This window comes from Rhamphochromis longiceps, linkage group LG19 (genome assembly GCF_057381845.1).
Source record: "Rhamphochromis longiceps isolate RC_006_pf linkage group LG19, R_longiceps_female_GT1.1, whole genome shotgun sequence".
In the NCBI taxonomy this organism is placed as follows: Eukaryota; Metazoa; Chordata; class Actinopteri; order Cichliformes; family Cichlidae; genus Rhamphochromis; species Rhamphochromis longiceps.
The window spans coordinates 23,515,493-23,539,069 of NC_140575.1; the positions used below are offsets into that span (position 1 = coordinate 23,515,493).

Sequence of the window (23,577 nt, forward strand, 5' to 3'; positions counted from 1 at the left end):
AGCATACAAACCAGAGTGCCATTTTAATCCAGGTGTACAAAGTATGTAATAATGTTTCCAAATATATGGTATATATGTTCCTCTGTTCTATAAAATCGTTAATGTATTAGTTCAAACAATTTTTCTTTTGATTTTGTGTCACAAAGTTTCCTTCAGTATGTTGAGAGCAGAGAAATCATTTCCATAGAGAGGAGGCTTTGCATCATCAGCTGATCCTCCAGAGAACTGAGAAGGTTTATAGTCCTGTGACTTCAACACTGCAGGACTCACATCTGTCAGTCAACACAGCAGAAAGCACAACCACCATGACTCTCATCACCATCCTCATCTGGACGCTGACCTGCTGCTGTTTTACAGGTTCATTCACTCAGCAACATTTCAAACATGATGTGCTGCTTTTTCTCTCATTGATTTCTGCTGATAAATGAATGATTTGTTTCTGTCTGCAGGATGCAGCGGTCAGGTGACTGTGACTCAACCTCCAGTAGTGACATCTACTCCTGGAAACACTGTGACTCTGACCTGTAGGACCAGCCAAGCTGTTTACAGATGGGGTGATGGTAGTGAGGGTATGTACTGGTATCAACAGAAATCTGGACAGACACCAAAACTTCTAATAAAGCAAGTGAGCATAAGTCATTCAGGAACACCATCTCGATTTAGTGGCAGTGGAAGCAGCTCTGACTTCTCTATGACCATCAGTGGAGTTCAGGCTGAAGATGCAGCAGTTTATTATTGTCAGAGTTACCACTACATAAACAGTGCTAATGTGTTCACACAGTGATTTGTAGTCGTACAAAAACCTCCCTCAGTCAGACTGCAGAGACACTGAGCTGTTACAGCAGGAACTGAGTACAGCTGCTGAAGCTGAAGCGACACAGAACGCAAGGCTGAGGAGCGCAAAAAAAACAAAAACAAACCCCCCCAATAATATCATTAATCACTTCATACAGATTCATACGGAGTGTAAAGAACCTAAAGACATCAAATTATTTTATCTTCACATATAATCACCACAAATAAAACATTATGTAATATATAATATAATATAACATTTATTATATCAAATATCACCACGTACAATGGAGTGACATACATTTTTTCTTTTGCATTTCACACCCAGTGCTTCCTGCAGAAGTTCTCTGATGACTCTGCAATAGTCGGCCTCATCACTGATGGGGACGACAAGGAGTACAGAGGACTGACTCAAGACTTTGTGGACTGGTGCCAGCTGAACTACCTCCAGATCAACGCCAGTAAAACCAAGGAGCTGGTGGTAGACTTCCGCAGGCACAAGCATTCTCCACTGCAACCACTGAACATCCAGGGTATAGACATTGAGGCTGTGGACAGCTACAGGTACCTTGGTGTTCATCTGAACAACAGACTGGACTGGACTCATAACTCAGACGCCCTCTACAGGAAAGGGCAGAGCAGGCTGTACCTGCTGCGGAGACTCAGGTCGTTTGGGGTGGAGGGCCCACTCCTGAAGACCTTCTATGACTCTGTGGTGGCTTCTGCTATCTTTTATGGTGTGGTCTGCTGGGGCGGCAGCATCTCTGCTGGGGACAGGAAGAGACTGAACAGGGTGATCCGAAGGGCCAGCTCTGTTCTAGGATGCCCTCTGGACCCAGTGGAGGTGGTGAGTGACAGGAGAATGGCGGCTAAGCTGTCATCCCTGATGGACAACGTCTCCCACCCCATGCAGCAGACTGTGACAGCACTGAGCAGCTCCTTCAGTGGGAGACTGCGGCACCCACGGTGTGGGATGGAGAGATTTCGCAGGTCTTTCCTCCCCACTGCTGTCAGACTCCACAACAAAGACTTTAACTGAACAAACACACACATCCACACATGTGAAATAACACTAAGTGCAATAATCTTTTCTGGCATCGTTGTATTTTTACTCAGTTGTATATAGTATTTGTATTCTATTTTTATCTTATTGTATATTTTTATTCTATTTTATTCTACTGTATATAGTATATTATTTTATTCTATTCTGTACAGCTGTGTACTGTATTTATTCTTATTGTATTCTAATTTTTGCGTCATAACTTTTGCACTGTCCACTTCCTGCTGTGACAAAACAAATTTCCCACGTGTGGGACTAATAAAGGTTATCTTATCTTATCTTATCTTATCTTATCTTATCTATATTGTTGGATAGATTCGTTTCAAAATAGTTTTCAAAATAACAATCTTTTGGTGTACTGTGTATTTTTGTCAAAAAAATCAAATAAAGAAACAATAACAAATGTATTTCTTAAAAGAACACAAAAATCATTTTACTCATAATCTACTCAAATCTCATAACTTTCAAAGATTAATGCTCATGTTCTATCAGCTCAGAGATTTTAACACTAAGATGCCAAAAATTTAACAGAGTTTCAATGATACTGTTATATGGTGATTTTATCACATTTGACCTCTGATCTCACTTTTACGTTTCACATCTGCCTTTCTATCCAACTTAACACCAAAAAGCATTATATCTTTACAAAAAGCTTTGTAAAGAGAAACAGAATGAAATTCAAATATACTCTGGTATGATCTTATTATAATAAGCTCGAGTTATTTATGTCCAATTAAGCCTTTTCCTTTTTTGTTTTCTTTAGGTCACGAGCAGTTGTCCAAGCATTTCACTGCATATCGTACTGTGTATGACTGTGTACGTGACAAATAAAATTTGAATTTGAATTTGAATTTGATTTGATTTGATTTGATTTGATTTGATCAACATCAATGACACGACAGTGAACTGGTAAAACTGAGGAACTTAAATAAACAGACTGAATGATGATGATAATTGGACACAGGTGAGTACACGGCTGAACATAATGAAACAGGAAATGGAACATGTGGAAAAAACAGTGAACAAGAACCAAAAACGATGGGTCAATGATCCAGGAATCCTGGCAATACCTTTACGAAAAAAAGCTTTGTCAAGAGAAACAGAAGGAAATTCAAATATACTCTAGTATAAAAGAATTATAATAACCTGAAGTTATTTGAGTCCAATTATATACAAACAATTAACTTTGTATGCTTTGAATTTAAACAGTAATAAAAATAATCATCATAAATACTATACCCTTAATTGTAAATAGTCCCAAGTAAGTGAGCTGCCTTCTGCCTCTTGCCTTCTTCTTCTTATTTTTTGTGTTTGACACAAATTTTCCATCCTGATTAGGGTTAGGGTCTGTCTGTGAAGGTTCTCAGTCATCCAGGTCATCGTAGTCTTAGGAGCTTGGAAAAGGAGCTTGACAGTCAGTTCAGGCTGATGATGCAGGAGAATAATGTAGTATCGGAGTGCATGAAGACCCAGTGTTTACGCACAGATAATATATGTTATATAATAAAAAACTACTTTTACTAAGAACTGTAATCAAAATTAAAGATGTACATAGCCAGGGAACATTAAACAAGCAGAAAATGTTTGAAATATTAGAAAATGCTAAACTATAAAACTAAGTTTTCAGCAGAGTTTTAAAAAACACTCACAGAATCAGCCAAGCTCATTCAACTTTTAGGTGCTACAATCTGAAAAGTGTCAAAACAGAAACAGATCAGATGATGGTACAAAGTGGGTCCTATAACAAGGTCATAGCAGTACAAACAGGACACCATGGAACTGCAAGGCTTTACATATGAGTAGAAGAATAATTGACTGACATCTCCAACGTTAATTGAGTATTACATGTGATGCAGTTCTTTTATTTTGAAGTCAGTTAAAACAAAACAAAAAAAAATCAACCAATCTTATTGTTAGAAATGAATCTCTTTAGAAGGAAATTGTGCTTTAAAATTAAACTTTTTATGCAAACTTTCATTAGAATTGAGTAAATTTGCCTGCTTACATATTTGATTCTGATTTCATAATGCCTCAGTGGTTTTTGTAAATATATTAAAACACGTGGGGTTATGTTCTCTAGTCCTTTGTGTCATTTTGTTGTAAACAGAATAATGAAATGTCTGAATACTGTCTTCCTTCTCACCATTGAAGAAAGACAAAAAAGTTTTATAATATTCTGGATAACTGCAAGCTTTATTGACACAAACATGAATCATTAATATGACAAGTACAATCACAACCAGCTGCTGAGCTGCACATGTCGCTCTTTAGCTTGTTGTTCTTGTCAACACTTTACATCAGTGTCGTTCTCTCACACACAAAGCTGTATTTCCTTCTACAAACAAAAACACATATAGATCACAGAGGCAGGTGTCTTTCTCCTGCTCCCCACACACCCGGTTCCTGTCCTGGGCTTCGGTAACTCCTCTAGCCTTCACACCAGCTCCTGCTCAGGGACTGGGACTGTGTGTGGCCATGATGGATGACCTTGCAGGAGTAAAGCTCTCCCTTCAACCAGCTTTTCTGGCTCAAGGTCAGGGTGCTGCTGCTGCTGTAGCGATCACTCTTCTTCTCCTCTGAGCTGGTCAGGACCCCTTCTGTCACCTCTCTGCCGTCCACCTCCCATCTCACCTCGGCTCCCTCTGGAGAGTAGCCGGTCAACAGGCAGGCCAGTGTGGTCGTGCACCCAGAGAGATCCTCAGGGGAGGGTTGAAGCAGAGAGACTGAGGGTCTGACCATGGGGCCAGCTGGAAGGGAGAGCAGGAACACACAAGGAGCAGATTAACTTCTGCTGTAGGACAGAGAGCTGAACATTACACAGTTATGATACATGACAGAGATTAACAGCATCGTGGAAGAAATGGAAAAATAACAATTACAAATAATGACAAAGTTGGAATTTTACATTTAAAGTTGGAATTTTCCCCTAGGTTACACATCTTTTTTTTCTAAACCTGCCATAAAAGTAATTTTATTGTACAGCATCTAGTTCCTACATTTATTTTCTTAACTGAAAAAATGAACCGTCTGTACAGACTGCCATCTGTTTGTTTCACTTCAGTTTTACTACCTCAAAGTACTGAACCATAAACTCGCGATGGAACCGTTAAATTGCATCTAAATAAAACTCTTTTATTTTTAAGCCAAGAATGTAAAACCTTTTTATCCAGTTAACTGTTTGTATAAATAAATAAAATCAAAGCTTCCTCGTGCTATTTTCAGCCTCAGATTTTGTGAAAAAATATTTATTCACAGATAAATACAAAAAAACTTAATTAAAATAGATTTATTCAAAATATAATTTTAATTTTCAGTACTATATAAACATTCAGTTATGATACTGTATTATATATTCACACTTTCTGATACCAAGTTTTCAATAACAGCTACTATGACTAAATCCAACCATGTACACATCATGTAAAACACCCAGAATATAATTTAACACACAATGTTTAAATACATTCTGATGACATATTCAAAATAGTAATAGTATAATATTTTGTGTTAATGAGAAGATTTAGATACTTACAGTGAATGATGAGTTTGGTTCCTCCACCAAAAGTGTACCACAATGATACAAACTCATTAAGCGGCCGTACAAAAACCTCCCACACTCTGATCAAGCCTCTAAACGCTGGAAATTAACTACTTTCCCCAGTAAACTTCACAGTTTAGAAAATATTTATCATAAAAGTGTTTGTGTTCAATTGACTTTCTTTAAAAAAAAAAAAAGGATTGTTTTAATATTTTTCTTGATTAAAAAAGTAAAATCTACGCTTTCCAACCAACCTGCCATTTTAATCCAGATGTTAAAAAGAATCGCTTTTCTGAAGTATTTTCCAGTGTTTTGTTAGAATCATAATCATGTCATAATAATTTATTGTTGCTTCTCACATTGCTTTGTTGTGTGTTGAGAGCAGAGAAATGATTTCCATAGAGAGGAGGCTTTGCATCATCAGCTGATCCTCCAGAGAACTGAGAAGGTTTATAGTTCTGTGACTTCAACACTGCAGGACTCACATCTGTCAGTCAACACAGCAGAAAGCACAACCACCATGACTCTCATCACCATCCTCATCTGGACGCTGACCTGCTGCTGTTTTACAGGTTCATTCACTCAGCAACATTTCAACCATGATGTGCTGCTTTTTCTCTCATTGATTTCTGCTGATAAATCAATGATTTGTTTTTGTCTGCAGGATGCAGCGGTCAGGTGACTGTGACTCAACCTCCAGTAGTGACATTTACTCCTGGATCCACTGTCACTCTGACCTGTAGGACCAACCCAGCTGTTGTCAGATATACTGATGGGGATCAGGGCATGTTTTGGTATCAACAAAAATCTGGACAGACACCAAAGCTCCTAATAAAATATGTGAAAACACTTGAGTCAGGAACACCATCTCGATTTAATGGCAGTGGAAGCAGCTCTGACTTCTCTATGACCATCAGTGGAGTTCAGGCTGAAGATGCAGCAGTTTATTATTGTAAGAGTGCCCACAAAATAAACAGTGTTTGGGTGTTCGCACAGTGATTTGTAGTCATACAAAAACCTCCCTCAGTCAGACTGCAGAGACACTGAGCTGTTACAGCAGAAACTGACTGCAGCTGCAGGGAGACAGAACACAGAGCTGACAAAAAAGCTTTACAAAAAGAAACAGAATGAAATTCAGATATACTCTAGTATAATCTTATTATAATAAGCTCAAGTTATTTTTGTCCAATTATATAAAAACAACTAACTTTATTATAAATCATTTAAATAAAAGTTAAAAAAATTTTTTTTTAAATTATTTCACATATATTAAAATAGATTTCAACCAATTAATGCATGCTTTGAATTTAAACAGTAATAATAATAATAATCATAAATGCTTTCCCCTTAATTGTAAATAGTGCCCAGAGAGAGAGTGCTGCCTTCTGCCTCTTGCCTCATTAATTTTTTTTTTGTGTTTGACACAAATTGTCCATCCTGATTAGGGTTAGGGTCTGTCTGTGAAGGTTCTCAGTCATCCATGTCATCGTAGTCTTAGGAGCTTGGAAAAGGAGCTTGAGTTAGCTCAAGCTGATGATGCAGGAGAATAATATAGTATGGGAGTGCATGAAGACCCAGTGTTTACACAGAGATAATATATGTTATATAATAAAAAAAATAATATTATTAAGAACTGTAATCAAAATTAAAGATGTACATAGCCAGGGAACATTAAACAAGCAGAAAATGTTTGAAATATTAGAAAATACTAAACTATAAAACTAAGTTTTCAGCAGAGTTTTAAAACAACTCACAGAATCAGCCAAGCTCATTCAACTTTTAGGTGCTACAATCTGAAAAGTATCAAAACAGAAACAGATCAGATGATGGTACAAAGTGGGTCCTATAACAAGGTCATAGCAGTACAAACAGGACACCATGGAACTGCAAGGTTTTACATATGAGTAGAAGAATAATTGACTGACATCTCCAACGTTAATTGAGTATTACATGTGATGCAGTTCTTTTATTTTGAAGTCAGTTATAACTAAACAAAAAAAATCAACCAATCTTATTGTTAGAAATGAATCTCTTTAGAAGGAAATTGTGCTTTAAAATTAAACTTTTTTATTTTTTAATTCCTTCATTAGAATTGAGTAAATTTGCCTGCTTACATATTTGATTCTGATTTCATAATGCCTCAGTGGTTTTTGTAAATATATTAAAACACGTGGGGTTATGTTTTCTAGTCCTTTGTGTCATTTTGTTGTAAACAGAATAATGAAATGTCTGAATACTGTCTTCCTTCTCACCATTGAAGAAAGACAAAAAAGTTTTATAATATTCTGGATAACTGCAAGCTTTATTGACACAAACATGAATCATTAATATGACAAGTACAATCACAACCAGCTGCTGAGCTGCACATGTCGCTCTTTAGCTTGTTGTTCTTGTCAACACTTTACATCAGTGTCGTTCTCTCACACACAAAGCTGTATTTCCTTCTACAAACAAAAACACATATAGATCACAGAGGCAGGTGTCTTTCTCCTGCTCCCCACACACCCGGCTCCTGTCCTGGGCTTCGGTAACTCCTCTAGCCTTCACACCAGCTCCTGCTCAGGGACTGGGACTGTGTGTGGCCATGATGGATGACCTTGCAGGAGTAAAGCTCTCCCTTCAACCAGCTTTTCTGGCTCAAGGTCAGGGTGCTGCTGCTGCTGTAGCGATCACTCTTCTTATCCTCTGAGCTGGTCAGGACCCCTTCTGTCACCTCTCTGCCGTCCACCTCCCATCTCACCTCGGCTCCCTCTGGAGAGTAGCCGGTCAACAGGCAGGCCAGTGTGGTGGTGCACCCAGAGAGATCCTCAGGGGAGGGTTGAAGCAGAGAGACTGAGGGTCTGACCATGGGGCCAGCTGGAAGGGAGAGCAGGAACACACAAGGAGCAGATTAACTTCTGCTGTAGGACAGAGAGCTGAACATTACACAGTTATGATACATGACAGAGATTAACAGCATCGTGGAAGAAATGGAAAAATAACAATTACAAATAATGACAAAGTTGGAATTTTACATTTAAAGTTGGAATTTTCCCCTAGGTTACACATCTTTTTTTCTAAACCTGCCATAAAAGTAATTATATTGTACAGCATCTAGTTCCTACATTTATTTTCTTAACTGAAAAAATGAACCGTCTGTACAGACTGCCATCTGTTTGTTTCACTTCAGTTTTACTACCTCAAAGTACTGAACCATAAACTCGCGATGGAACCGTTAAATTGCATCTAAATAAAACTCTTTTATTTTTAAGCCAAGAATGTAAAACCTTTTTATCCAGCTAACTGTTTGTACAAATACATAAAATCAAAGCTTCCTCGTGCTATTTTCAGCCTCAGATTTTGTGAAAAAATATTTATTCACAGATAAATACAAAAAAACTTAATTAAAATAGATTTATTCAAAATATAATTTTAATTTTCAGTACTATATAAACATTCAGTTATGATACTGTATTATATATTCACACTTTCTGATACCAAGTTTTCAATAACAGCTACTATGACTAAATCCAACCATGTACACATCATGTAAAACACCCAGAATATAATTTAACACACAATGTTTAAATACATTCTGATGACATATTCAAAATAGTAATAGTATAATATTTTGTGTTAATGAGAAGATTTAGATACTTACAGTGAATGATGAGTTTGGTTCCTCCACCAAAAGTGTACCACAGTGATACAAACTCATTAAGCGGCCGTACAAAAACCTCCCACACTCTGATCAAGCCTCTAAACGCTGGAAATTAACTACTTTCCCCAGTAAACTTCACAGTTTAGAAAATATTTATCATAAAAGTGTTTGTGTTCAAATGGCTTTCTTTAAAAAAAAAAATTAAGGATTGTTTTAATATTTTTCTTGATTAAAAAAGTAAAATCTACGCTTTCCAACCAACCAGCCATTTTAATCCAGACGTTAAAAAGAATCGCTTTTCTGAAGTATTTTCCAGTGTTTTGTTAGAATCATAATCATGTCATAATAATTTATTGTTGCTTCTCACATTTCTTTGTTGTGTGTTGAGAGCAGAGAAATCATTTCCATAGAGAGGAGGCTTTGCATCATCAGCTGATCCTCCAGAGAACTGAGAAGGTTTATAGTCCTTTGACTTCAACACTGCAGGACTCACATCTGTCAGTCAACACAGCAGAAAGCACAACCACCATGACTCTCATCACCATCCTCATCTGGACGCTGACCTGCTGCTGTTTTACAGGTTCATTCACTCAGCAACATTTCAAACATGATGTGCTGCTTTTTCTCTCATTGATTTCTGCTGATAAATGAATGATTTGTTTTTGTCTGCAGGATGCAGCGGTCAGGTGACTGTGACTCAACCTCCAGTAGTGACATCTACTCCTGGATCTACTGTCACTCTGACCTGTAGGACCAACCCAGCTGTTTCAAACTGTGATAGTAAACCTTGTATGTTTTGGTATCAACAGAAATCTGGACAGACCACAAAGCTTCTAATAAAACAGGGGAACATAATTCAGTCAGGAACACCATCTCGATTTAGTGGCAGTGGAAGCAGCTCTGACTTCTCTATGACCATCAGTGGAGTTCAGGGTGAAGATGCAGCAGTTTATTACTGTATGAGTATCCGTGCAATAAACAGTGCTAATGTGTTCACACAGTGATTTGTAGTCGTACAAAAACCTCCCTCAGTCAGACTGCAGAGAAACTGAGCTGTTACAGCAGGAACTGACTGCAGCTGCTGAAGAGGAAGAAACTCTGACACAGACCAGTGAACACAGAGCTGACAGTAACCTCAACAAGCACTAAACACAGAATTAAATTGAGATATTACATGTCTATTGTGGCATTTTGAAAAAAGGATTTTAAAATGATCTGCTGTAATCAAATCATTTTCTGTTACATCACATTACTTGACTGTATTTACATCAAGAGTTTTGCTGTTTCTATAAACAGATGAATAAATAAATCTTTACATTTATATTCATATTAAGCTTCTTGATGATGATGAAAAGATTTTCTGCCAAAAAGATCCCATCTTTACCAAAAAATATCTTTTGATACCCTTTTAAAGCTTTTGGGAAAATATTCTGTTGACTAATGAGACAAAAGTTGAACTTTTAGCCAGTTTGCATGGCAGTAAAACCAAAACAGCATTTCATCAAAAGCACCATACCAATAGTCAAATACAATGGTGGTAGTGTGATGGTCTACTTTGCTGGTTTGCTGCTTCAGGATCTGGATTAAATGCCATAGTTGATGATTTCTGCTCTCTGCAAGAGAATCCTGAAGAAGAATGTCCAGCCATTAGTCTGTGCCCAACAGCTCAAGAGCATTCAGATTATGCAACAGGACAATGATCCTAAACACTCTAGCAAGTCCACCTCTGAACAGTGCAGCTGCAGTGATGCTGAATTAAAACAAATTGCATGTTTTGGTTACATCTGTCAATTTGTCGTGGAGAGACTCCGCCCTTTTCCCATTTTACTAATTTGACACACCTGAGAGGGAGGAGCTGGCGGTGATTTACAGAGAGTGCTGGGTGCGTGGGCGGTGAACGAGGAGACGATGCCAGCGAGCAGGGATCGGAGCGAGCGGTCCGGCGGCTGGAGGAACTAGAGGCGACGAGACAGTGCTCTACCTTCGGCGGCGAGACGGGCCGGTGCCGATTGGCGCGTTACAAGGAAGCGGCGGGCAGAGTTGAGAGCTCTGCCCACCCGGGGTCCCTGACTTATCCCACTCTGATGAACGGTAGCCGCTAAAAGAGTAGTGACTATCGCTGCCCCTTTCTTTCCAGCGCCCCGGAGCGGAGAACACGGACAGGAAGGCGAGGACGCCGCCGGGTTTCCCCCTTGCACACTGCTTGCCTGGATTTTTAATTTTTAGTGACTTTTATACCGTGGCGGACGCCACTGGGTTTTTAATGTTGTGTTTCATTGATGTTTATTGTGTTGTTCCCTGGCCAGGGTTGTTTTAATTCATTTTACATTTTTAACTGTTTAAATATAATAAATTATATTTTAGTCATACAGTTTTCAATTCTGTGCATTCCCTTGGCTGCTCCACTGCTCCTTCCGTTGTTGGGGATGGTTTCCCTCCTGTAGTACACCTGTGTTAATTCTCCTTCACCTCAGTTACATAAGCACATTCACATTCAGCTATTTAGCCCTGACAAGTCCAGTTCCTGCTGACCAAAGACATCCCCACAGCATGATGCTGCCACCACCATGCTTGACTGTAGGAATGGCATTGGTCAGATGGTGAGTTGTGCCAAATTTCCTCCACATATGATGTTAGGGATTCAGGTCAAAGAGTTCAATCTTTGTTTCTTCAGATGAGAGAATTTTGTTTCTCGTTGTCTGAGAGTCCTTTGGGTGCCTTTTACTGAGTGGCTATCATCTGGCCACTCGACCATACAGGTCTGATTGGTGGAGTTCTGCAGAAATGGTTCTCATCTCTCCATAATAAGATTGGGCACCAGACTATGAAACATATTGTAACGATGGTTAAATGTTATTTTACAGTGACATGTTGGTTATCTCTGCACACTGTTGTTATTTCTTTAAGATACATGTTTGGTTGTGCTGCAGGAAATAGGGAGTTAATGTGTGCAGGAAGGGGAGGGGGGTCCTGGTTGTTGTGTGACTGTGCGGGGCTGAAGTGAAGTGTTGTATGAGGGCACTCTCCCCGGAGTTAACGGCCCGTTTGCCTGTGTTACCGAATAAACGGACAAACTGAGATCCAACCGTCTGGTTCTTGTGAACGTTACAATATCATATGCAGACAGGAAGTGGTATTCCTGTCCCTAAGACCTCTAGGCATTGGGGAGAGACCTCCAGACCCAGGGGCGTAGATTTGGCATGGACGGAAGGGACATGTCCCCACCAATAATTTGATCTCTTCGATTAAAGAAAAACAAAACCGATAGTAAGAAAAAAAAAAGATCAACGTCTCATTCACCCAGCGATGCAGAAAGAGTTATATTACGTTCTCTACTGGAGTCCTACATCATGTGACAAATATGGCCAATGTAATTGGCTGTGCCTTTCAGGGAGCTCTGTTTAGTTTTAGCAGCGGCAATCCTGCGCTGCAAAGACCTGCAAGAAGGAGAGGAGGACGGCAGCAAAAAAGAAGAACCTGGATATAAGAAAGTATTTTTCAAAGAAACCTGTAAGTTTCTTAAAGTCAAGCTCACTCATGAAAAGTGTCCGTCACAATAACGTTACAGGCTATGCTAGGCTTTGGCCCACATCAGTCTAAAACTTTATGTAACCATGAATAACGTGTTTTGGAAACTAACTGCACAAAAGGCAGCACTATTAGTTCTCTCAGTCTCAGAGCAGCATTTCTAATTTTGATTGAAACTGTCAGAGAAAACGGCAGCCTCGAGCAAGCCAGGATATTAGTTTACAGAGGCTGTTAAAATTATATGTCTAACGTTAAAATGTTGGTGACACAATAATTTCATCCTAATGGCACTGACGTATTCATAGGGTTAATTTTTGAGACAATATATTATGAGGTAGTCACGATTTTGCAAATAATCCACCTTGTAGTGCAGTTTGCACAAATTGTTTTAAAAATGCATTCACCCTACAAACATTACTGATGAGTCAAGATCTGCACAAATTGACAGAAACACCAAAGCAGCTACACATTTTATTCTTATTGGCATGTATGTCCTATTTGTCAGGTGACAGAAGAACCAACACAAAGCTCAGAGAGTAATGGTGATACAAGATCACAGGTGAAATTGGACGATGACTTGTTGGTTCATTACTGTATTTGAAGCACGTGTGGGACTGCATGTATGTGGAATGTCTCACTGTTATTTATCAGGTGACAGAAGCAGCTCTGCCATGTTGTAGCTTGGACAGAGGTGAAGAGGCAATATCACAGGCAACTGACTGATGTTTTGGTGCTATAGAGAGGAGAAGGCATGTGTTTGGCTCCTTCACATAGTGGACGTTGAGTTGTTGTGTGGGACATGTAGTCCATGTCTGTTGCTGTAACAGTAGTTTATGTTTAGAATAAAAAATCCCAGCTCACTGATTTGATCGGGGCAGTAGTGCCTAAAATGTTGCATAATTTTGCTGAGAGATCTTTTACTTTGTGGTAATCTTAGATGAGTAGTTTTATGGACAAAAATCACCAGGTCATTCAGTGTTCCCTTAGTGCCAAAATATAAGAGATGTTGGTGTAGTATAACTGAAGTAATGTTGTTAAGTCCTTAAAGTCATATTCTTTTATTGTCATGACTGTATTTGAAGCTATTTTTATTTTTGTATGATACCTGATTTATATGGAATATGAGTGAAGTAAACTAAAGTCTAAAATACTTTAGTCAGTCATTTGTTTTATAGTAATTTAACATTATATAATTCACATATAAAACTATGAATTGTAATTTTAAATGGTTTAAAAGCATGCAGAATAACATATGTAGGAAAGTATATTTCTCCTTTTTTTTTTTATCAAGAAGCAAAGACAAACAGGAAAAAAAAAAGAAACAGGGCAGGGTTCGGTGGTTGAGTCATCTGTCCCTACCAACGCCAAAACCAAATCTACGCCCTTGTCCAGACCTCCAAGTTCTTGGTCAGCTCACTGTCTAACGCCCTTCTACCCCGATGACTGAAAGAGTCATGGTGGTTTCAGTTCTTTGATATATGGGAGAATGGAGGCCACTGTGCTCTTTGGGACCGTCAATGCTGCATAAATGTTTCTGCACCATTCCTCACAATAAAACTGTAACATACAAAATTTTGTAAAATGACAACAGAAATGGTGTGCACAAAAGTATGTGCAAATATATTAAAAGGTAAAGAAAAGGATATGACAACAAAAATGCTCCAAATGTGAGATTTGACATCAACACAAAAAGCAGAAAAACATGTAAGAAAAAAAAAAGATAAAAAATGATGTAAAACAGTATAAGAAGATTTGTTTCTTGGCCAGTGTGTATCATGGTTAAATTAGTACTGTTCAAAATGCTAACAGTCATTTTAAAGGTGTTAGCGTGTTTTGACCTTTGAAGAAGAACTGACCACAAATGGCGTTCACAGTAACTCAGTGCAGACAATAAACATAAGTGTGAACCAGGGGAAAAAACAACAATGAAAACATGACAAAACATACAAAATATGAAATAACCACAAAAATCCCACAATTAAAAACAAATAACCAAAAAACCAAAGTATCAAAACGAACAATAAAGAAATACATTGAATGCAAAAGGCACAAAATGTTTTTGTTTTTGTCTTTGTTTCTATACAGTACAGTAGCATTATACTGTTGATCCCATTTGTCAGTAACATTATACTGTATTGGAGCAACAATAACCCACACAATTTCCCTAGGGATTAATAAAGTATTCTGATTCTGATTCAAACAGAATTTGCATTTCGTCTTGTGATCTGAAGGTTGCCGCTTCGAGCCCTGGCTTGGACAGTCTCGGTCGTTGTGTCCTTTGGCAAGACACTTCACTTACCGCCTACTGGTGATGGCCAGAGGGGACGATGGCGCGATATGGCAGCCTCGCTTCTGTCAGTCTTCCCCAGGGCAGCTGTGGCTACAACTGTAGCTTGCCTCCACCAGTGGGTGAATGTGAGAGTGAATGAATAGTGGAATTGTAAAATGCTTTGAGGGTCTCGAAAAGCGCTATATAAATGCAATCCATTAGTATTATTTGTGCAGCAGTAATGTACAAATTCCACCCGGACTCCATAGGTGCAGGTGTGTGCTCACTGACCCATGCATTAATTTGAATATCTGTAGTGCACCCTGGATGAAGGGTGCACTAAAGATAAAGAACCAATAAAGAACCCTCTTAGCAGACAAATAGAAACTGAACTGGGGAAAATTAAACTATCCTTTTAGAATTACTATAAAATACTTTACTCCCAATGCTTTCTAGATAACAATTCTGATGTTAATACCTTCCTCTCAGGTCTCAAGTTGCAAGGAGTGAGAGAGGAACAAAATAAAATGCTATTATCCACAGTAACCAAAGAAGAAATTTACTTGGCAATTAAAAGACTAAAGGGAGGGAAAATGGTAGGGCCAGATGGGTTTCACCCAGAATGGTATAAAATAATGCAGGATTATTTGACTCCCACCATGTTAAAAACATTTAATTGGGTAATGGAAAAGAAAACTATGCCTTCTTCGTGGAGGGAAGCAATAAATTCCTTTATACCAAAGGAAGGAAAGGATAAACTAGAATGTAGTAACTATCGCCCAATTAGTGTACTGAATATTGATTATAAGTTGTTCACATCCATCATCTCTAAGAGACTAGAAACAATATTACCTTGGTTAACACATAATGATTAAACGGGTTTCATCAAACAGAGACAGGCCCAAGACAACATCAGAAAGATTTTGCACATAATGAGGCAGGTTGATAAACAAAAATTAGAGGCCTTCGTGTCAAGTTTATACGCTGAGAAGGCGTATAAACTTGTGAGGTGGTCCTTTTTATATAAAGTGCTTGAGAAGTTTAATTTTTAAAAATCCATAATTGATATTATTTTTAGGGCTATACAACAAATCAACAGCTTAAATTAAAATCAATGGAGGCCTCACCAAACCATTTATATTGGAGCGTGGGACACGACAGGGCTGCTGCATTTCACCACTGCTTTTTGCCTTGTTTATTGAACCATTAAGTCAGTGGATCAGGCAGAGACAGGATATAACTGGAGTAAGAACTGCAGGAGGGGAACAGAAATTAGCACTGTTTGCTGAAGGCTTACTATTAATGATATCCTATCCCACACAGGCACTTCCCAAAATCATGGAAATGCTATCAGAGTATGGCTCTTTCTAGATACAAGGTTAATGTAAATAAAACGCAGGTATTAACTTTAAACTATGAACCGCCAGTCGAAATTCAGAATCGCTATAAATGGAAATGGGCTGCAGATAGCATTAGGTACCTAGGGGTGGTAATACACTGTGACTTCATCAAAATGTTCAGTGCCAACTATGCCCCGCTAAATGAAGCTATAAAATCAGATATACAAAGATGGAATACCATTCCGTTATTTGATAATGCAGGAACTCAAAAATGCATCTGAAACTGAAGAGTGTGTTATAAAAATATATAAAATATTAAAATTTGTTACTCAATCTCTCTAAGTAAACTTTGAGGTAAGAAAAGTAACAGCAATACAGTCTGAGAAAACACAGCTGTTATGAGGAAATTAGAAGAAAAGTCATGACATCATTCGAGAAAAGAGAATGAGAGAAGATTAGATTTTTTTTATTTTTGCATAAGATATAGTTCATCTGTACATGGTTCAAAATATAAAATACCTGGTTTATGGTTTTTACTATGGAGTACATACCCTTCTTCTTAGGGTTCTACAGAGCTGTACAGGACTAAACTATTCAGAGTAAGTAATGTTAGACCAGTTTACCATTCATTCCTTTAAACAGTTATTCATATGTTTCTGTTTTTCAAAATAAATGTTGATCCAGTTTGTCAGAATAATCAAAATCAATCAGCGTCTTTAGTGTCAGATGTATGACAGTAGGGGAACCATGCATCTGTTAATGAGACAAATATAATTGTGACAGGTGAGACCTGGAGACTTGGGACCGCCCCTGGTGGGCGGAGCTGGTCTTTGCTCCTTTCATAAGCGCAGGTGTGGGCAATTGGGTATTCCTCTGCAAACCTGAAGCTGTGAGTGCTTGGTCCGAGTTGGGCAAGTTGGTGTTTCTTAACTCCTGTCTATGAAAGTCTGATACGGGTCCTCCCCTAAACTTCTGTTAGAACGGTAGGTTACACAAAAATGTACCACGTGAGCTCTGGCTGTTGGCAGAGGTTTACAGTTATTTGCACTCTTGTAGGTGGGAAACATTGCTCCCGTGAGAACGGTATAGTGGACTTCATCGCCACTGACCCACATTTATTAGGGTGTGACACGAACTTGTGGACAGGTAACAAAACCAATTCAGTGGAGGAATATTCCTGTGTTTTATTGTCCAGCTAGTGATCTCCTGCCTTTTATTCACAGAGTACCGAGCTGCTGCTTTGCCAGGTGGATTTCTGGCTGCGGGCAAAGGACCCGACACATCAGTGTGTTTTAATTTGTTTTAAACTGGTGTAAGTCGACAGACTGACTGCGGCTGTCGATGGTTTTGTTTTTTTGTTTTAATCTTTTCTGTATCAGTAGGCACCACAGATATTGATTCTTTTAGTATTTTAATATATATATATATATATATATATATATATATATATATATATATATATATATATATATATATATATATATATATATATATATATATATTAAAAAAAAAAAAAAAAAAAAAAAAAACACCCAGCACGCCCCTGCGGGCGGTTTATCCTTCAAGCTCGGGTCCTCTACCAGAGGCCTGGGAGCTTGAGGGTCCTGCGCAGTATCTTAGCTGTTCCCAGGACTGCGCTCTTCTGGACAGAGATCTCCGATGTTGTTCCCGGGATCTGCTGGAGCCACTCGCCTAGCTTGGGAGTCACCGCACCTAGTGCTCCGATTACCACGGGGACCACCGTTACCTTCACCCTCCACATCCTCTCGAGCTCTTCTCTGAGCCCTTGGTATTTCTCCAGCTTCTCGTGTTCCTTCTTCCTGATATTGCTGTCATTCGGAACCGCTACATCGATCACTACGGCCGTCTTCTTCTGTTTATCTACCACCACTATGTCCGGTTGGTTAGCCACCACCATTTTGTCCGTCTGTATCTGGAAGTCCCACAGGATCTTAGCTCGGTCATTCTCCACCACCCTTGGGGGCATCTCCCATTTTGACCTCGGGATAGCAGCTGGATAGCGTAGCTAGAGATTGACAAGGTACTATATATATATATATATATATATATATATATATATATATATATATATATATATATATATATATATATATATATATATATATATATATATATATATATATATATATATATATATATATATATATATATATATATATATATATATATATATATATATATATATATATATATATATATAAAAAAATTGGTCGCAGACGGTGAAGGCGCTGCAGGGAAAACAAATCCTTTTTTTTGTCTCCCCGCTCTTGCATGCACAGCGGTGGGCCCGAGTGAAGACGGCACCGAAGATTTGCCCTTTTTTTTTTTTTTTTATTTATTTATTTTTTTTCTCTATAGTGTTTTACCCATTTGGGGTCATGTGTGAGTTGCCGTCCATTTTTAACCTGTGTGCCATGTCGATTTGTTTTTAAACGGTTCCCCGCAGCGCTTGTCCTGTCTCACGGGCAATCCTACAGTTTTATCGTTTTTAATAAGGTAACGTTTTTAATTGTTTTTAGGTGCCGCTGTTACACTACTTTATTTTGTATTAAAAATTAAACTCTTTTAAACTGACTGTGCGCCTACGGCTCTGTCCTATTTTAAATAGGTACCTACCACGGGTCACATAATGAAAAAGTTGAACAATCCACATGAGCTCTGTGTTTTCTGTTTCATTGGGAGAGGTGGGTGGTTTCCTCCTACAGTGTGTTTTGCACACTTTCATGCATCACTGCTCCTCACAGTTTAAGTTCTGCTGTCACACATGCTCTCAGGCACTTCCACTGAAAACTGAGTCAGGATGGTGTTTCCAATGTTGGTGGTTATGATGTTAGGCTTTCTGAGTTGGGGTGAGAGATTCAAAAAACTAATATATTTCAGGAGAATGTTTGGTGAAATTTACTCAGCTTGTTTTATGTGTACATTCATTCTGAAGTTTAAACTGTCTTCCTGATGCATGTTTTTTGGGAATAAAAATAAGTTTTTAAAAATTTTTTTTTTCTTTTTTTCCCTTCATTTCAGAGTCACTTGCCAATTTTCTGACTCAGACTGATGAAGTCAAGTCTGTCAGTCTTGGTGGGACTGTGACCATCAGCGCCACAGGAAGTTCAAATATTGGTGCTGATCTCAGTTGGTACCTTCAGAAACCTGGACAGCCTCCCAAACTACTTATATACAAAGCATCAAGTCTCTCCTCAGGAACTCAGTCTTGATTCAGTGGCAGCAGATCTGGTTCTCAGTACACTTTAACCATCAGTGGGTTTCAGGCTGAAGATGCTGGCGATTATTACTGTCTGGGCTACCATGGTGGTGGAGTGTTCACACAGTGATTTAGAGCTGTACAAAAACCTCCTTCAGTCTGGCTGAAGGCTGCAGGTGCAGAGTGACAGACTGCAATAACTGATCAACTCGACACCACAAAAGCAAAAACACAAAGAATCTAAACAAAACTGAAGAAATACACAGCTTTGTTTATTAAAAGAAATACTTAAATATATCTCAATGAACAAAACATCATGTGCAGGTCTGTTAGGTGCCCCGATAGAAACTAATATGTATAAAGAAATATTTCTGTATTTTTTTATATTTACAAACATAAATGTGTAAATGTATAAATATCTAAGAGAAATATGGAGGTTTGATCAAGTATTTCTGTGCAAAGTAATGGAAAAACAAGAACACAAAAGTGATTTTTCCCAAGCTGCGATTTTATTTTGTGATATAGACTTGTTTTCTCTTTCTTACAAGCATAGTTTTAAAGCACAATATAATATGAATAGCTGATGAATTCTGCATTTAGATTAATAGAGTCAAACGTCTGCAGAAATATCGCAACAGAGGAGACATGTAGCTTCATCAAAGTATAAAAAGCTTCACAGCCATAAAATATTGTTGAAGCTCTACTCTGAGCAGTGGTCAGGGTCCAGGGTTTGAGTGACGGGGCTCTGTCCACTCAGACTGGCCTCACAGCTCACTGAGCCCGCCTTCCTCCACTGGTCTGCAGAGAGGCTCAGGGTGCTGCTCCAGCTGTAGCGACCGTCTGTACCCTGAGCCTCCAAGCTGTTTGACACCCCTGAGGACGTACTGGTGCCCCCCACCTTCCAGCCGAGCTTCCAATTTAATGGGAAACCCCCACTGGCCAGACACACCAGAGTGCCACTGCTCTGGTGTGGGAGCACAGTTAGAGTGGGCCTCACTACACCCGCTGGAGGAGAAAAGGTGGAGAAGAGGGGGAAGAAGACAAAGAAGAAAGGAATGAAACCTGGTAAACACATCTGAAAAAGTGACAGTGATTGCTGATAAAAAAAAACATCACTGTTACAGTCAATAACTGATCTGTAGGATACTTTTCTGACTTTCAGCTGAATCATGTGAATATGGTTCAAATGTCACATCTGTTTCTTTCACTTCTTTAAATGTAAAATAATTGAACCACAAAGACAAAACTGATCTGAATACACTGAAAAAATAATGTCCACAAGAGAAATTCACACTTATATACTTATGAATTTTAAAAAGCATTTAAGTATAAGTGAAAATAAAATTCAAATCGAACAGTCATATTTTGAGAGGAACAACTTCACTAACACCAAACACTAGTTTAAAAAATTTAACTGGAAAATAATTATATAAGCACAAATGATGACAAAAAGAATATTGAATATTGTTTTCGGCAACTGACTGAGACTGAATGAATATTGACAGAATTTTACTCTAACAACTTAATAATGAAAAATGATTAACTATTAATAATCACTTAATTTTAGCAATGTTCTGCTCTGCAAATTTCTTTTAAAGAGGTATTATGTATTGCACAAAGTAAACATTTCTGGTACTCACACTCAATGATGAGTTTCGTTCCTCCACCCAAAGTCAACCACAGTGATACAAACGCATTAACTGGCCGTACAAAAACCTCCTGCACTCTGAACAAGTGTCAAACTGCTGAAAATGAACCTTTTCTCAAGTAAATCATCACAGTTTAAACCTCATTAAATCCAAACGTGGATTTAAGAAATTTACTAAAATTGTTTGATGATTTTAAATCATTTTCATAATTTTCTTTGATCTACTACCAATTGAAACACAAAGGCAGACATCAAATAAAGTTTTATTAACAAAAAAAAAAAAAAAACAGAAAAGGAAAAGCTAAGGAACTGTAAAATGCTAAAACATGAATTATGAGATTTTGGCAATATACTTAGAACAACAATAGAGGCTCAATGTCTGTTATCAAAAGTATGAAGTAAGCTGACCAACCAAATTGCTGCTTTGATCCAGATATTAAAAATGCAGAATTATATTTTCTTTATATTTTCCTCCATTCAATAAAAAGTCAGTGGTATCAATAAAGTTTGTATAATGTATAATAGTATTAATCCAAACAATTTTTCTTCTGACTTTGTGTCCCTTCTTGCCTTCAGTGTGTTGAGAGCAGAGAAATGATTTCCATAGAGAGGAGGCTTTGCATCATCAGCTGATCCTCCAGAGAACTGAGAAGGTTTATAGTCCTGTGAGTTCAACACTGCAGGACTCACATCTGTCAGTCAACACAGCAGAAAGCACAACCACCATGACTCTCATCACCATCCTCATCTGGACGCTGACCTGCTGCTGTTTTACAGGTTCATTCACTCAGCAACATTTCAAACATGATGTGCTGCTTTTTCTCTCATTGACTTCTGCTGATAAATGAATGATTTGTTTTTGTCTGCAGGATGCAGCGGTCAGGTGACTGTGACTCAACCTCCAGTAGTGACATTTACTCCTGGATCCACTGTCACTCTGACCTGTAGGACCAACCCAGCTGCTTACAGGCGGCCTAGAAGTGATGGTTTTGATCTTACGGACATTTTCGATTTAAATAATGATTACATATTTTGGTATCAACAGAAGTCTGGACAAACTCCAAAGCTCCTAATTCACCATGTTAGCATAAGTCAGCCAGAAACACCATCTCGATTTAGTGGCAGTGGAAGCAGCTCTGACTTCTCTTTGACCATCAGTGGAGTTCAGGCTGAAGATGCAGCAGTTTACTACTGTCAGAGTTTACATGAAATAAACAGTGCTGATGTGTTCACACAGTGATTTGTAGTCGTACAAAAACCTCCCTCAGTCAGACTGCAGAGACACTGAGCTGTTACAGCAGGAACTGACTGCAGCTGTTGAAGAGGAAGAAACTCTCACACAGACCTCTGAACACAGAGCTGACAGTAACCTCAACAAGCACTAAATACAGAAATAAACAGAGATATTACATGTATATTGGGGCATTTTGAGATAAGGATTTTTAAAGTATCTGCTGTGATTAAGTCATTTTCTGTTTACGTTGCATTATTTGACATTTCACTCAAAGTGTTTTGCTGTTTGTATAAAAAGATGAATCCTAAATGTTTATATTTATATTCATATTAAGCTTTGTGATCCTTTATGAAAAAAAAAATCAGTTCCATTGTATCTTGCCACCTATATCATGAATACAAAACACTGATTTTCTCTTAGATATTGTCAAATTATTGAATCTGCAGTTGGAACAATTTGATTTCTAGTAATTCATCTCAAAGACCAAACACTGATGTTGACAAGTTTATGATCCAAGTTGATGTTGCCAACACAGCATTGTTTGTTCAAACTCATATTGATAAAAGAAGCAGGCTGCTTGTGTCACACTGAACTCTTATCCTGGGCTTCCAGTACACCATTTGTCATCACTGGGGGAGCACAAAGTCCTGCTGGAGGTGAGAGCAGTTACAAATGAGTACCCTGTTAGTTCACCATAGAATAAAAGCTGAAAATGAATCAGAGGTTTGTCAACCTCTCACCAAAGGTTATAAATAAATATTTTGAAAGAGAAGGTTTAGCAAGAGTGAAAAAAAAATGAAAATTCCAAAAGAAATTGGCATTGTTCTCATTTTTCTTTTTCTTTTACGTGGTTTTGAAGAAGAGGAGATTTGAAGGTATAAAATGTCTCTAATGTATTTCAGCTCATTAATAAAAATAAAGAGCATATCTGCACCCAAAACCTAAGGCAGGAGAAGTTGTTGACAAGTTGTGGTTATTACAACAATCCCATGACTGACTATCATTACTGTCAACCTATAGTACAAAAGGAAAAGGAAAACAAGTTTGTTATTTCAGTGTCCTCTCTGAGTCTAATAGATCAAATTAATGATAATACAATTTGATGAATAAATAAATAATTGTTTTTATGCCTTACAACTCCTCAGATTTAAAGGTTTTTTAATGGACTCACACAGAAAACTTCATCAGGATGATTTTTCCAATAACTCCATCATGTTGGGTTCTTTTAAGCTGCTGCAGATTATTACTGTCTGCGTTGGCATGATGGTGGAGTGTTCACACAGTAAAATAGAGGAAACACATCTT

General features: G+C 38.1%; 3 long non-coding RNA genes, 1 pseudogene and 1 gene segment (V, D, J or C); 3 read left to right on the forward strand and 2 right to left on the reverse strand.

Moving 5' to 3' along the window:
* Nucleotides 1-228: 228 nt before the first annotated feature.
* On the forward strand, nucleotides 229-1,284 carry LOC146646765 (uncharacterized). Its single transcript, XR_014908849.1, has 3 exons — nucleotides 229-357; nucleotides 450-569; nucleotides 1,124-1,284. It is a non-coding gene; the product is annotated as an uncharacterized LOC146646765 (long non-coding RNA).
* Nucleotides 1,285-4,035: 2,751 nt separating this feature from the next.
* Nucleotides 4,036-5,654, reverse strand: LOC146646766 (Ig lambda-1 chain C region-like). The segment is given in 3 exon segments: nucleotides 4,036-4,602; nucleotides 5,388-5,492; nucleotides 5,648-5,654. Coding segments are annotated over 3 exon segments (432 nt in total).
* Nucleotides 5,655-7,656: 2,002 nt separating this feature from the next.
* LOC146646767 (Ig lambda-1 chain C region pseudogene) lies at nucleotides 7,657-9,302 on the reverse strand (annotated as a pseudogene). Its single transcript, XR_014908718.1, has 3 exons — nucleotides 9,296-9,302; nucleotides 9,034-9,138; nucleotides 7,657-8,249 (listed from the first exon to the last, which is right to left on the reverse strand). The product of XR_014908718.1 is annotated as an Ig lambda-1 chain C region pseudogene (transcript).
* A 7,420-nt stretch (nucleotides 9,303-16,722) lies between these two features.
* Nucleotides 16,723-17,595, forward strand: LOC146646768 (uncharacterized). Its single transcript, XR_014908711.1, has 3 exons — nucleotides 16,723-17,153; nucleotides 17,227-17,316; nucleotides 17,394-17,595. It is a non-coding gene; the product is annotated as an uncharacterized LOC146646768 (long non-coding RNA).
* A 2,723-nt stretch (nucleotides 17,596-20,318) lies between these two features.
* LOC146646769 (uncharacterized) lies at nucleotides 20,319-22,638 on the forward strand. Its single transcript, XR_014908795.1, has 3 exons — nucleotides 20,319-20,455; nucleotides 21,615-21,815; nucleotides 21,908-22,638. It is a non-coding gene; the product is annotated as an uncharacterized LOC146646769 (long non-coding RNA).
* The last annotated feature ends 939 nt before the right edge of the window (nucleotides 22,639-23,577 follow it).